Source organism: Schistocerca nitens, chromosome 2 (genome assembly GCF_023898315.1).
Source record: "Schistocerca nitens isolate TAMUIC-IGC-003100 chromosome 2, iqSchNite1.1, whole genome shotgun sequence".
Classification (NCBI taxonomy): domain Eukaryota; kingdom Metazoa; phylum Arthropoda; class Insecta; order Orthoptera; family Acrididae; genus Schistocerca; species Schistocerca nitens.
In genome coordinates, this window is record NC_064615.1 from 595,247,976 (window position 1) to 595,264,898 (window position 16,923).

The following is a 16,923-nucleotide window of genomic DNA, read 5'->3' on the forward strand; positions in this document are numbered from 1 at the left end:
TGTGAATATATGTGTTGTTTTTCTTTCTTTTCTGAAAAAGACTTTGGTCAGAAGCGTAGTATGCAACAGTCTTTTTGTTGTGCCTGCCTGCAACTCAGCGTGTCATCTTTACACTATTTCACTATTGTTGGTCTCGGTGTATTTTAATGGTTTTTAATTAGACCAGTGCTTGTCACAGTAATCTTATTACTTACCACGCACATTTTAATGGTCTACACAAAAATGACTTGATCTCTTCCCAGAACACGGTAAGTCAACAAGCATGTGAAAGTAGGATTATCCATAAGTTGTTAAGTGTTTTTGCAAATTGAAACAGCCACTTCAAATAATGTTTGTATTTAACAGGTTTATGCGTACTGTCTACATTCATCTTACCTGAACTCAGCTGAGTAGTGTACCTGCAGTTGAAGAGTCAGTAGCTCTTTCCTTTCAAAATAAATTAAATCTACTTATCAGGACTAGGTGGAAAGTTCTCAGAATGACTGGAATTTGTTCATTGCATGCGTTCCAGACACATATTTAGTTTCACCATCTATTACAATGTATTGTTTAAATTTTCACGCCCTGCTTTGTCAGCCAGGTAACTGAAATGAGAGTATATCCATGTAATAGTTTTCAACATTTAAGTATGCCTTCAATATTGCATTTAAAATTTGAATAATATTTTCTTTGCATGGTCTTTATCTTTCATCAACTGCATGAATTCCGACATAAAACAAATTGTCTTAAAGATGAATATTTATGGAAGTTTCAGCAACTTCCACCATCATGTGAAACACAGTTAGAGTTCAAAGAATGGTTGAACAGGATTTACTTTGTCCATTTCTACACATTCAGTGTAGTTCTTGGCATTAGATCAGTGGAAATCTCTACAGTTTTGTTAAAGAATCTTTTTCTGTGGCCGAAAATTATCCAATCAGTGGACGCCACAACATGTTTCCCGATAGGAGTAGGATCTTTGATAGTTTGTCCATCACTGGATACTTCATAGGTTTCAGTGTGCAAGTATTCTACTCTTTAACTCGTAAAAAATATCTGTCTGTTCAGATATAATCCAAAGACAGTATACAAGTCATGGGTCCACATACTCCTCAGTATGTGCAACAGTAGTGAAGAGGTGAAACAATGTGAACAAGAGGTTGGTGCATATGTTTTTGTTGCAATTAACACAATAATTAGCACAATAATAAGCACAAACTATCATAGAAGAAGATTGTTCGCTTAATATTTTCAAAAGAATTCTAACTAAACAGCCAAAGATGTGCAAGCATTGAAAATTGTTCCACCACGCTAATGCATATGCTGTCACTGTTGCCAAAACAACAACCATTTGCTGAGGGAGTCCAAATCTACACACTCCCACATCTACTGCACAGCCCATACCAATTTCTTTCTATTTGTGAAACTGACTGCAACAATTGTGGGCATTAGATAGACCCCAGAATTGATTGCCTTGCACTATAGAGCATTTAATAAAATATTTTTTATTTAGGCCTACCTTATTTTGAATGTTTGCATGCAGTAATGTTCATCTATTATGCTTTTGACAGATGATGAAGGCAATGTGTGTTCTAATAGCAAAAAGATATTTCTGTTTACAGTTCAACAATTGTCAGATTTTTTTATTTTAATTGAGCTGTGAAACATTGCCTCTTGCCAAATTTCATAATTCTACGTCAACAGGAAGTACCCTATAGGTTTTGATTAGTAAGCTTGTGAGTATCACAATATGTGACATAAATGTCCAAATCTGTTTGTTACAACAGCGTAGAAGCTTAAATTTTTTACTCTGCCATGGGACCATAGACCCTAGTAAGCAACATAATTTTGAATTTGATACAACAATCTGTTCATGTAGAAAAGGGGTCTTAACAGACAGACAGACAGATGGGAAAAAATAACAAAAAATATTTGTTCATGTTAGATTTTCCCCTTTACCTGTACCATGAAACCTTGCCTCTTGCTGAGTTTCATGATTCCAGGTCAATGGGAAGTACCCTATACATGTTGATGAGTGGATTTGCAAGTTCAAAGTATGTGACATAAATGTTTGAATCTTTTGATTGAATTTACTTATAAGCTTAAATGTCTTACAACACCAAGGGATGATAGATTTGAACTTGATATGCCAACCTGTTAGCACTAGTTCCCACCTGTGGAGTTCTGAGAAACTGGTATCTGGGGAAAGAATCCAGATGGCGCATGTGGTCAAACAAGACCAAGTCCCGACTGTCATGTTGTATAGCCTGCTCTGCAACAGGATATTGTGTGTTGCCGGTATGCACCGTCTTCCTCTGCCCATTCATCATAACTGATAACTTGGTGGTAGTCATGCTGATTTAAAAGACTGAATGGTGTTTAAATAACAGCTGTTGTGGTTTCACATGTGGCTTTCCATTTGATAGTATATGTTTTGCCAGTTACAAGGCTGGTGTAGGTGGTGGTAGGAGGGTACATAGGACAAGTCTTGCAGCAGGAATGGTCACTAGGGTAGGAGCCATCAGGAATGGTCACTAGGGTAGGGAGATGGGTGCGGAAGGAGCACAGAGTCTGACAACGATATTGTGGAGATTGGGAGGTCGACGAAAAGCTGTTCTAGGTGTGGTGGGCAAAATCTCAGACAGAATGTGTATCATTTCAGGGTGTGATGTTAGGAAGCCATGGCCTTGTCGAAGTGGCTGATTCACACACTCAAGGTCATGATGATATTGAGTTACGAGTTGTGCGATGTGCTCCGTAATTGTTTTTTGGAGGGATCAGCAGTACCAGGATTGGATATGATGGTGCAGGAAATCTGCTTTTGAACAACCATTGAAATTGCCGATCCTCACATTAATTCCATTGCGTTTAGTCTTGATTATGACAATGTCAGTGCAGGAACGCTCCTTCAGATACTGCTTAAATTATTATTATCTGCACGGAACCTCTTGATGCAGGATTTCAGCGGTGAGTGAAATGATGAACAGATGGGTGTTGACTATATAATGGTGCAAATAAATATTCCTTTTCTAATAACTTTATATAATATTTTTAATGAACAGTTAAAATACCCATTTTTAACAATGGTGGTATGACGGATCCAAGTATATATCCGTACGCTACCACTTCTCGAAACAAAAAGGGTGTAGATATAGGAATCAATAAATTGAAGAGAGTATTTCTTACATTGTTTCATACAGATATTTAACGATGTATCAAAACATTATCCTTGCCATAAAACTACTCATTAATTTACCTTTGGCGGTGTCTATAACTCATTCAGTTTACATATAGCTTGTATGTATAAGAAAAGAAAAGAATGAAAAAAATAATATGATTCAATACATCTGGTGGGGTAATTAATGTCCATTGAAGGCTGAGGAGAGGATGGTAGCGTGCTGCTGTAAAGAGTCTGCATCTGAAGAAATACGTTTCCCTTGAATGCCAAGGCTGTATGGGAGAGAACGTTTGACATGGAAAGGATGGCGACAGTCAGAATGTAAGTACTGTTGGCTGTTAGTAGATTTAATGTCGACAGAAAAGTGTAGCTGGTCTACAGTGAGGGTGAGATCAACATCTTGGAAGGTGGCATGGGATTTGGAATAGGATCATGTGAACTTTAATTTGGAGAAGGTATTCAGAGAGCCCAGGAATTTTAACAAGTTATCCCACCTCAGCCTTCACTGGATGTAACTACCCTACCAGCCTAGTTTGAAAGCAGATTTTCCAGGCTGTCACACCAATCCTGTTACCGCTGATCCCTCCAAAAAACAGCTTCAGAGCACATCACTTGCCACTCAGTATTATCCTGACCTTGAAGGTGTTAATCAGCTACATCAACAACACAATGACTTTTTAATATCATGTTCTGGAATTGGATCCATTATGTCCGACATTTTGCCCACCACACCTAGAACAGCTTTTCATCGCCCTCCCAATCTCAACAATATCCTTGTCAGACCCTTTGCTGCTTCTGCACCCATCTCCCTACCCTTATGGCTCTTGCGACCATCCCCATTGCAAGACTTACCCTATGCACCCTCCTGCCACCACCTATACCAGCCCTGTAACTGGCAAAACATATACTATCAAATGGAGAGCCACCTGTAATATGAGACATGTTATATATCAGCTGTTATGTAAACCCTGTTCGGCTTTTTACATCGGCAGGACTACCACCAAGTTATCAGTTAGGATATATAGGCACAGTCAGAGAGTGTATACCAACAACATGCAATATCCTGTTGCAAAGCATGTTATACAACATGAGTCATGACATTGGTGCCTGTTTCACCACACATACCATCTGGATTCTTCCCCCAGACACCAGTTTCTCAGAACTCGGTGACGGGAACTAGCACTGCAACGTGTCCTTGATTCTCTTCACCCACCTGCCTTCAATTTAAATTAATTCCTTCCATCTCAACATTCTTCAGAGTAACTACTCCTTTCTTCACTCCATTTTAGCTTTTTACATCTTTCATTTTCTGAACTGTCTATTTTTTGCCATCTCCTTCCCACATCTAGCACATGCAATGTACTTAGCTTTTCATCTTATTAACTCATCCATGTTTTAGCAGTAATTTCTGTCTTCCACCTTTAAGCTCTCAGGTTTTCAAATCTCATCTGGTGCAGTCCCCAACAATCAGTGTTTCCTTCTCATCCTCTCCGGTAAACCTCCTTTTCCTTCACCCCTCTTCTTTCCCCTGCAACCATTCTGCTGGAAGGAGGAGGCACTAGCTCTGATAGCTTGCATAAGCAAAACATTTTTTGTATGTATGTATATTCTCCAGCTGCTGCTTGGTGAGTATATTTTTTTGTCTATCCAATTACATTATATTGTCAAAAATTGATTATTTCCATTGTTAAAAATATTTTTTGTGTTGTATTATTACAGTTTTTTAGTTTTGGTTTTTTTCCTGTACTTTACTTCAAAACCTTCCTTCTTGCCAAATTTTGTGATTCTAAGTCAACAAGAAGTGCCCTATAGTTTTTGATGAGCAAGTTTTTTAGTATCAAAATATGTGACAAAAATGGCCATATCTTTTGATTTAATTGACTTAAATGCTATTTTAAGCCGTATTTTATACTGTCAGGGGACCACAGATCTTAATATGTGACATAAATTTGAACATGTTACATCTACCCATTCCTGCAAGAAAGGGTCCTTAACCGTTGGACAGACAGACACAAAGTGATCCTGTATGGATTCCGTTTTTACAGATTGAAGCACAGAACCTCAAAAGTCATATGCAAGTATGATGATTTTACTGAATACCTGTTTGTACTTTCAGAACAGGTGGTTTAGATATATATGTATTGAGGATATTGTTGATTCCAATGCTGAAGTGATGAAGACCTGATTGTAAGAACTACAAGCAGTAATCATTTTTTGAGCATAAGGAATAAAACTAAAGATACAACATACCTGTGAAAGAACAATGTGAATAGTGTGCATGGACCAGGGTTTGAAACTAGAAGGAAATGAATATTTATACATAGGCAAGTGTAAGATAGGAAATAATGTGTGGGAGTGAAATAGTTATTTCTCCACTCCGTTTATGTTCTACAGGAAATCTGTAGGATTTGTTCTTCACATTATTTATTTCATCTGCATTTTTGCACAATTTTTTAGGTCTGAAAGAAAGTGTCCTCAATATAAGAAGCTCGTATTTGCACTCATGTTGACTGCTTTTTATGTGCCTCTTTAACAAATGATAGTCTTGTGAAACTTAGTGACCGACATCTTTTGTGTGCCTGTCCATTAAATCATACTTCACAAGATAGTACAATTGTAGATTAAGTAAATGCTGGTGCACACAATGTATGTATTGTGGGCATCGCATTGCGAGAAGACAATAGTATTAGTAATATCTGTCTTTGTCTGCAGTGAAAAAAACAATTAGAATGATAACACGCTGTATACAAATACTTGTAAAGAATTAGTTCAATGAAAAAATTGACACACTTCCATTAACTTGTTAGTATAGTAGCAAAAAATTTGATTGTGGTGCAAAATTAAACCTGATGGGCATGTTACTTCCTCTGTTTATGAAGAACCATTCCTGCTCTCCATTTCCTCTTCTTGCTGAAAATGATTGTCCAGTCTCTGTTGATGCACATCTATATATACCAGCTGATCTTTTTTTAATATAGTTGCTAGTGCAGCATGATTTGGGTTATACATAAAAATTTCAATTGCAGGTCAAATTCCAAGAGGGGAGCTTCTAACTAAGTTAAAGAACTGTGAAACTGTACTAGTACCAACACTGACCATTCCAGTAAAGCCTACTTGTCAATACAGCAACATTATTGGTAAGTGAATCTCTCTCTCTCTCTCTCTCTCTCTCTCTCTCTCTCTCTCTCTCTCTCTATCCATCTCCACACTTTATGTCCCTCACCAAATAAATTTCCTAATGAATAGATTGTACAATACTGTTCATTTGACTCTGCACGAGAATGTGCTACTTTTGGTTTGTAGACATTTCAAGGAATGTACATAATTATGCTATGTTTATATTAGTAACTATCACTCTTGTTCAGTTAATACTGACCTTAAATTGATGCATTGACAGAGAGAGACATCTGCATGTGCTATCATTACAATTGCTCACAACACTCAAAGATGCCTCAATCGTTATGTATTCACAAAAAAACCTCTATGGCCGACTTCGGTATCATCAAGTCCTTAATTTATTCACATTGTTTTTTTTTTTTTTTTTTTTTAATATCAGTGTGTGTGTTTGTGTGTGTGCGTGTGCGCGCGCGCGCGCATGCATGCATGCATGCAGCCCATTGATAGAGTATCATGTGGCAATTCATTAGCAGCAGAAGTGGAAATGTTGCAGGCTTGTTAGAATGGCCTCATACAGCTGTAACATTTCTGTTGAGTTACCACATGAGACATCACTGTGCTGCACCATTTTGTTTCAGAATGTAACTCTTCAGGCTTTCCTGGCGAGATCTTGACATGTGGAATAATCGGGTCTACTGCCGGATGTTTGTGTCGCTCTGGCACAATATTTCGGCCATGTAACTCGTTGCCTTCTTCAGGTGCTACCTGAAGAAGGCAATGAGTTACGGGGCCGAAATACTGTGCCAGAGCGACACAAGCATCTGGCAGTAGACCTGATTATTCCACTTGTTTCAGATTCTCTAGTGGCATACTACATTACTGGCATTGGGGTGCAAGGATTTCAGTATGTACCGAGGCTGCAGACATGTATAGGCAAACAAACAAATTAGTTGCATGAATGTGATAATTAAAATTTTATGACTACCCCTTGTTGTATTAAGTATGCAACATATAATATTAATTCATTAAATTATTGTTTCCAGGGTCTTTTTATTCAAGTAATCTATAATGCTGTTTACAGACAACAAGATCTCTTAATTTTCAGTCACTCCAACGGAGCTGTATATGCATATTTTAATGCATATAACTTTGATTTACCTCTTATATCAGAGAGGTGGGATCCTTTGGGGGAAAGAAAAGAAAAACCTCTGAAATACATCCTACTGGTCAAGACATATTACAACAGGTGTTTGAGCCATTAGGGTCCCAAAAAATACCTGATTATCCTGTAGTAGCAGAAACACACATGAAAAGAGAGACACTGTGTCTGTATCTTCAGGACACAACCCTCAAAATTTGTATGTCTTGTGCTGGGATCCTACTTTCTCCACAGAGTAATTTAAGTGGTGACAGAGCTTTGAATAGGGTGACATTATACTTCAGTAACATGGCACACCTTTCTTGTCCCACTCACCATCAGGTTCCAGACTGCTTGCTATGGTCATCTACGCATCACTGAAAAGGCACATTGTACTTCCCACACTGAAATCCAGTTAACAGAAAGACACTTGTAGTTCTAATTCTGCAATTTCGTCTGCCATAACTACTTATTGGAGATTTTATTGAAGCATCACGTGCCTTGGGATTTCAATGCCACCTGCCTCAGATCAAGTTCTTCAGCAAATCATTGTATCAGAAGAAGATTCTTTTCTATACAGAAGTAAAGTGATGCATTTTGTCCCAGGCACAGGGTCATTCTCAACCACTGACCTTTCCTTCCTCGTCATATGTCCTCACAGAAATTCCAGAGATGAAGTTAGACCTGCAGTCAAGTGACCCATGACCCCTTTCTTGTATGCATACACTTACCAGACAGAAGTATGCCACACTGCCGTCAAGTGCAGGCAGATGAAACCTGTGACAAGAATGAGTTTCCCACTAGAGTGTGGGAGACAAGCAGGAAGATTTCTGATAGAGAAAGGTCGTCACAGTGTGGGAGACAAGCAGGAAGATTTCTGATAGAGAAAGGTCGTCACATGTATTTGCCAAAATGAATGATGATACAATTTTCACTCCTTAAGCTCTTATAGCACAGACAGTAGCCCCTTACTTCCATGAGGAGACGTCTGATGGAAACAGAGAAACATCAGAAAGAAGCATCAGAGAGGGTTTGGATGGACTTGAGTCAAAACAACCGAGGAAAATGTAATTCCCTGTTCTCTTTAGGAGAGCTGGGTAATATTTTGTCTGCTGTTAAGGATACAGCCCCAGGATCAGGTGCTGTTATACAGGGTGAAGCGAAATTCGTGCACTCGCGCTTCGCAGCACGACTCCCCACATGCCAGTGATAAAAAATGTCTCTCACAAAATTGCATCTGGCGAGTACATCCGCCAGAAAAAGGACGTTAAAGAGTGGCAATCTGGCAACACTGTAACCAAATGTGTGGTAACTACCCCTGTCAGTTCATATTAGTTGTGCTGTACAGTTCGTGAGTGGATAGAGTTTTGGGTTAGCATGCAGGAGATTGATGGTTCAATCCTGGGTTGAGGTATATGTTTTTTATTTAGTAAATCTAGTCCAGGTATCTGGCATCTTTATCGTCAACAGCAATTGCAGTGGGTCTTCTAGAAAACATTTGCACTTACATACTACAGTCGTAGAAATGGAGGATTGATCAGCTTTCAAAGAACTCCTTTCCATTTCGTGGACATGGATTCATTCGCACGACTTCATCTACCAGATGCAAAACCTGATTTTCTTGTGCCCACCTCCAATGGTCCCATGGATTAGTACCAACTATGATTCTTGCCTCGTATAGGTCCATTACATTTCGTTAGGGCCTATGTTACCAGTAGGACAAGCAACATGCTTTGCGAATAATGTCCAAACTTGGTTACTATTTTTATGTGTTATCACCATGGTCCCACTAATTATGCCTTTCAACATTGAGTCTGGTAACTGCATGCTGTTTAGTATGTGTCTCAATGCATTACTATTATTATTATTGAAATTGTGGAAACATCACGTCTGTTACTGTTAGGGAAATAGTGTAATTTGAAACCGAACATTTCACAATTAGCGGTGCTGGGATGAATCATGCAGAGCAATATCTGTCAGAGGGGTAATGCACGTTAGGTAGAACAGTGTGCAGGACTGACGGTGTTTTTATATGGTACGCGCTGTCCACCCAATAGGGACTTGTTGTGGGTGGAGTAATGTGCCCGTGACAGACTCCAATGTACATGTGTATACTATCAAATTTTCTCATTGTAAACCTCTAAACTAGTGTGGCAGGTGTATGGCATACACAACCCATGACTATGTGTATATGCTTCTGGGCCTTGGTGCATGTGATACAAGGCTGGTGTTGCTGCTCGTGAATATACTGCTAGATATCCTCGTCAACGCCATCCAGATAAAAATGTGTTTTGTCATCTGGAGCTGCGCCTTCGGGAATCAGATTCTCTCCTTCCACCATTGTGTGACAGTGGTCGTCCAAGCACTCGCCGTACTCCAGCTACTGAAGAAGCTATTCTGGAGGTCATACACCAAGAACCTCAGTGAAGTACACGTAGCGTAGCAGGGTAGCTGCGTGTCTTGCAAGGCATGGTTATTAACGTGCTGCACGAGCATGGGCTGCACTCCTGTCATTATGCTTTCACGCAACACCTGCATCCTGCAGATCATCATAAGCGGTCACAATTCTGTGAATGGTTCCAACAACAATAGGAAGCCAAAGATGACTTCGTGAACACCGTAATATGGTCAGATGAAGCAGCATTCACTCCTGAGGGTGTCTTCAATATGCACAATGCCCACCATTGGTGTGAGGTTAACCCACACGTCAGCTGCGACTGGGGATATCAAGTTCGCTTTGGTATCAACATCTGGGCTGGAATATTAAGCGATAGGTGTTTGGGCCCCTACATGTTGCCTGACTGGTTGACTGCACGAAGGTATCATGCATTCCTCTCAAACTATCTGCCTGATGTACTGGAAGATGTTCCACTGCTTGTTCGGCAGAGGATACGGTTCCAACATGATGGTGCACCTCCACAGTCTGGAATTAATGTGCGACAGTATTTGGACAAAACATTTCCAGGGAAATGGCTTGGACGTGGAGGTCCAGTTGTATGGCCACTGCTTTCAGCTGACGTAAATCCCTGGATTTGTTCCTGTGGAGACACCTAAAGGAGCACGCGTACTCTACTCCACCGACGAATGTGAAAGAATTGGTAGCACGTGTTCATGCTAGTCTTGTTACTGTGGACGCAGCTTTGCTGCAAAGGGTCCAGTGCTGTATGATCCGGGATGTTGTGCAATGTTTGGAAGTACAGGGAGGTCTCTTTGAGCATCTGTTGTTCTGATTACAACGTATTCTGCTGTGAAGGTCATACGGTCATTAATATGGACATTTTTATTATCACTGGTTGCTAATGTGCGACATATTAGTGCTCATACTACATGTAGTATAAATGACAAGTACTGTGCTATCATCTGTAGCATCTCTAAATTGATATTGTTTTTGTAGTTACTCTGTCCTGTGACAGGTCTTTTGTTTCAACAGTGTATTTCTTATTTGTCTAACCAAGTATTTGTTATGTTCAGCATTACAAAATGTTGTAAATTTAGGATACATGTGACCTAAGAAACGGTGTATATTACAGTATGATATGTCAGAATGAAATTAGCAAATAAAAAAATGTGCCCAACCCACGATCTAACCCTCTACCTCCTGCATGCTAATCCAAAACTCTATCCACTGCACCAACTGTACAGCACAATCATCTTATCCTGATTGATGTATTTACCATACATGTGGTTACAGTGTTGCCAGATTGCCACTCTTTAACGTCCTTTTTCTGCCAGATGTACTCGCTAGATGAAATTTTGTGACCGAATTTTTTTTATCGGTAGCATGTGAGGATTCGCGCTGTGAAGCCCAAGTGCACGAATTTCGCTTCACCCTGTATATACCGCACAAGGCATCAATTGAGAAAAGAATCTAAATAAGTCTCCATGGATCTTTTCAGCCACCTATGCTCTCGGGGATTATATCCACATTCATGATGGGAGTCCATTTTGATATCCCTTCTAAGCCCAGTGAAGGATAGTATGTTCACAAGTAGTTATCCTGTTGCCCTCACAACCTGCATGAGAATAATCTTTGAGTGAATAGTAAACTGTCACCTCGTGTGGGTATTAGAGGAAAGAAACTCATTAGCCATTTCTATTGTGAGTTTTGGAAGCTGTCCAGGAAGTGTTACTGTGCATTCAGTCTCTTATAGTGGTAATCTTTGATATTGAAAAATCATACAACACTACATGGGGGTACAGTTTCACTATAGGGAATTTTCTGGAAGGCTGCCAATTGTATTCTAATTCTTCTTGCTTAGTGGTCATTTGATTATCAAACTGCACACACACACACACACACACACACACACTCAAAAAATTTTATACAACAGAATAGTGTACCTCAAGGGGACAATATAATTCTTTACCTCTTTGTTGTGCCATAAATAGCATAACTAACACAGTGAAAAGCTCAATAAAGACTTCTGTGTTCATAGGCGAATGTATGAGTTACTGCTTGCTGTCTTGCTTCCACAACCATCAATTATAGTTTCACTTCAGGTTGGAGGATTGAGACAAAAAACAGGATTTAAGTTATCATCATATAAAACTGTGTGCATTGTAATTGATTTCATCACAGTTTTAATCAACTGAAACTGCCTTTTAAATGGCATCATTCATCGTTTTACACTCTGTCAGTCAGCTGATCAAAGTCTCACATGGCTACCACACTAGTGGAACCTAAAATTGGAAATTTTAAAATGTCTTGGGGGGATGGTGCTATAAACAAGTGAAAATAAACTGTGTAATGTGGACATTAGTGTACCAAAAGCTTTTTACAGAGTAGCCACCACCCCTCTGTTCTGAAGTTAGTGAGTCATCCAGCGGCAGCTTCTGATCATGCAAAGTGGCTGTAAAACTAATCCCACCGAAGAGTCCACCATCCTTTCTCTCGCTCCAGCATAACACCTGTTCCTGAACCACCCATGAGACATGAAGCCATTAGGCATCTTGGCAAAAAATATTGTAGAAGAAGACAGCACAGTAGGTGTAAAAAGCTCTCCCGAAGTGCTGGAGCAAGTATTCGGCTTGACTGGAGGGAGATCCTGTAGAAATATAAATTACTTGTTTACAACTAGTTGAATACAGCAAATTTTACTTGCATTTTAAAGGAACACTGTAAAGACGCAATGGCTCACACAGATGGCTCCAACAAAGGACTTACTTGCTGTTCTATCATTTTCACAGAATCATGTCCCAAGGTCTTGCCTCCCAGAAAAATTTAGTGTTGTTGTCACTGAGTTATATGCAATCTTGGACACATAAGAAGATATTCATCATCCACTCTGATTCTCATAGCACCATGCAAAGCATTCAGCCAAAGTGCTTAGCAAATAATCCTGTATAGGATTCTCCGAAAAAGCCAGGTAAAGAGGCTCCATTCTTATGAGTACTGGAACATTTCAGAATTCATGGTAATGAGACAGAAGACACAGCAGCCAAGCAGATTCACAGTGAAAATTCAGTGACATCATGGCAGGACTCCTTGGGACCAGAGGGAATGTTACATGTGGATAAGTGGGAAAGAAAGGAAAATAAACTTTGCTCTTTATATGATTAAACTGGCCATCGAACTGTGGCATACTTCCTTCCTGTCACTCAGGCAAAATGAACAATGTAATGTAAGATGGTGCCAAGTGAAACTTTTTCTTGTAATAATGTGTCAGTTTCTTGAAAAAGTGATAATGGCGTTTGAAAAATTTGTGTAAAAATGTGGAAAGAAGTATCCTGTGCATCAGCTGCAAGCAGCGCTAGCACAAAAAAAGTGTAAAAGTAAATCTGAAATATATAAAAGACAAATAAGAGTGAGCATGCTGTCAGTGCTTCAAAAGTACTACAAAAAAATGAAATAACAAAAATGCTAAAGGCAAAAGAAAAACAATAAACGTGCAAACAGATGATTTTGTGACAATCAACAGCAAATATCAAGAACTTGATAGAAAATATCAAGAGCTGGAAATGAAATATAAGGTAGTGGGTCGGAATCATCACCTAGCTCAAGGCAGTGTTATTGTAAATAGCCATTCTGCACAGAAAATGTGGTATGTGTCATAAGGCAAGCAGACGAGCACCCGTGATACCACTGTCAAATAATTTCTTGATACTAGTCACTCATTATATTAATACAACATAGGGCAACCAAACTGTAATGATAAAAATCCCCATAAAGAGAAAAGAAAGAACTTTTCAGTGCCAAAAATCACAAACTAGCAAACGAAAAGTGTGATTCTGTGTATTAGGTGAAAGTGTGGAAAATGGGATTCTGTGTATCATGTTAAAGGGTCTCATGAAAAATGGGGTGAGTTCTACTCATCCCTGTTGAGTCATTATGAATACTGCTGTCCAATCCAGAAGATAGTTAAACACTGCCAAAATGGATATAATCTTACGCAAAAACTCCCAGATAATCTGATTAGGCTCAGGTAGAGTATGCATGATCTAAGCCTGCTTTATAAAGCTACTAATCTGCAGTTTTTAATGGAAAAATACTGTCAGATGAAGAAAATGTTTAAAACTGAAATTGCTAACCTAAGGAAACAGATTAACAGCAAAGCAATAGAACAGTCTGGCAACATAAGTAAAGCATCTTGGGAGTTAACTGACAAGTGTTGTAAAGGTGCCAGGAAGATGAACAGAGAACCTTTCAGCATAAGACATGATGGTAACACTGAAAAAACCTATACACCATAAGTAATCTTTTTAATAATTACTTAGATTCTGAAACTTCCTGGCAGATCAAAACTGTGTGCCTGACCGAGACTCGAACTCGATACCTTTGCATTTCACGGACAAGTGCTCTACCAACTGAGCTACCCAAGCACAACTTACGACCCGTCGTCGCAGCTTCAATTCTACCAGTACCTCATCTCCTACCTTCCAAACTCCACAGAAGCTCTTCTGAGAATCTTGCAGAACTAGCACTCCTGAGAGAAAGGATATGTGGAAACATGGCGTAGCCACAGCCTGGGCTGCGAGTTCTGTCACTCACCACCCAAATTGAGACAGATTTCAAAGAAAACTTAAAACCGCAGCTTCATTTGGTGACCTATGGTACAGTGTGGAGAAAAGGTGTGATATACAAGATTCGTCACATAATTCCTTGCAAACTAATTTCTCAGCTAATGAACAATATGGTAAATGACTGACTGTTCCAATTAGTCATGGGATCCAATATCAGCTCTCCAAGAAAATTAAAATGTAGTCCACCTCAGGGATCAGCCCTAGCTTCACTACTCTTCAATGTGTTAAGTTGCAGAGATGCAAAAAATAAAGTCAAGGAATTTTGTTTATGCTGACAATTGGATACTTGTGACAAGGTGTACCTCAGCTGAACCGTCTGAAGAAATCCTAACAGAGATGTCGTGGGAAGGTATTCCACAAATGGAGACTCCAACAAAATGTCACCATAACGAAGGTTATCTGCGTCCATCTGAATAATAAACTCACTGGAAGAAAACTCATCATACACACGGTACACTTACTCACAATAAAACACCAAAGTACTTGAGGGTAACCCTGATAAAACTATGTCTTTCAGTGAGCATCTAACAAAAACAGCCGAGAAATTGAAAACAAGAAACATCATCATTCAAAAGCTATGTGGTACATCCCGGGGAGCAACTGCATCAACCCTATGTTCTTCTCCTTGTCTTCTCAGTTGCCAAATATTGTGCCCCAGTTTGGCTAAACAGCCCAATGCACAAAAGAGATGTGTCCAACCAAATAATACTATGAGAAAGATTGGTGGTGTTATCAAATCAACACCTACAAAATGATTGCCAATACTAAGACACATCCCACCCCCACCACTATTGTGCACAAACGCTCTCACAAATGAGTACAAAAACATCACAGATAGTAAAAATCTAGTAATCCATCAAGGTGTTGATTATCCAAAACATAACTGACTCCACTCCAGATGACCACCCACAGTGAAAATGAGGGTCACTGTGGAAGATGAGTTCAACCTTACAAATGCTTGGACTGAACACCAAAATAATAATATGCTGTGTGTCACACAAAAATCCCTTTGACTTTTCACACAAACGTGGTCAGTGCCAAACAGAATTGGAACCCAACATGGCAAATGTCCAAACTTTTTACACAAATCAGGTAAGCAATAAGCCCACAGTAGGAATCTGGAGAATCACGAACTATCAGACACATCACAGAAGAATGTCCCATACGATCACTGTAGACCAGACTTCCTGTTGCTGACTCCAAAGTTGATAGATTACATAAATTTTCTATATGTTTGTTTATAATATTTTATGAATATAATAGAGGGAAACATTCCAGGTGGGAAAAATATATCTAAAAACAAAGATTCTGTGACTTACCAAATGAAAGCGTTGGTACGTTGATAGAAACAATAACAAACACAACACACACACACACACACACACACACACACAAATTTCAAGCTTTCGCAACCCATGGTTGCTTCATCAGGAAAGAGGGAAGGAGAGGGTAAGACGAAAGGATGTGGGTTTTAAGGGAGAGGGTAAGGAGTCATTCCAATCCCGGGTGCAGAAAGACTTACCTTGGTTGGAAAAAGGGACAGGTGTACACTCGCGCGCGCACACACACACACACACACACACACACACACACACACACACACACACACATCCATCCGCACATAACAGACACAAGCAGACATATGTAAAGGCAAAGAGTTTGGGTAGAGATGTCAGTCAATGCGGAAGTACAGAGGCAAAGATGTTATTGAATGACAAGTGAGGTATGAGCGGCGTTAACTTGAAATTAGTGGAGGTTGAGGCCTGGTGGGTATCGGGAAGAGAGGATATATTCGCACTTGCCCTTCAATATATCCTCTTCCCGACACCCACCAGGCCTCAACCTCCGCTAATTTCAAGTTGCTGCCGCTCATACCTTACCTGTCATTCAATAACATCTTTGCCTCTGTCCTTCTGCCTTGACTGACATCTCTACCCAAACTCTTTGCCTTTACATATGTCTGCTTGTGTCTGTTATGTGCGGATGGATATGTGTGTGTGTGTGTGTGTGTGTGTGTGTGTGTGTGTGTGTGTGCGCGCGCGCGCGCGCGAGTGTATACCTGTCCCTTTTTCCCCCCAAGGTAAGTCTTTCCGCTCCCGGGATTGGAATGACTCCTTACCCTCTCCCTTAAAACCCACATCTTTCGTCTTTCCCTCTCCTTCCCTCTTTCCTGATGAAGCAACCGTGGGTTGCGAAAGCTTGAAATTTGTGTGTGTGTTTGTGTTTCTTATTGTTTCTATCAACGTACCAATGCTTTCGTTTGGTAAGTCACAGAATCTTTGTTTTTAGATATATTTATAATATTTTATATATTTTCTCTACATTCTATGCTTTATTTATTTCAATGTGTCAAAAAGTCACATGATTAATAACGATAACAACAATATAGCCTACAAATGAGAAACCAAATTTTCATTTATTCACCAATATTCATGTAATATATAGAGTAAGGAATTATAATCAGTATGTTTCTGTTACAGAACTATGTTTA

The 16,923-nt window shown here is 39.5% G+C and overlaps 1 protein-coding gene across 1 annotated transcript in view; it reads left to right on the plus strand.

Annotated features, from left to right (window-relative positions):
• The window catches only part of LOC126236666 (serine-protein kinase ATM), a 500,205-nt gene that overhangs the window by 420,889 nt on the left and 62,393 nt on the right, over positions 1-16,923 (plus strand). The window contains exon 38 of the mRNA XM_049946145.1: positions 6,184-6,294. Coding sequence (XP_049802102.1) covers positions 6,184-6,294 — 111 coding nt within the window. The remainder of the gene's footprint in view (positions 1-6,183; positions 6,295-16,923) is intronic.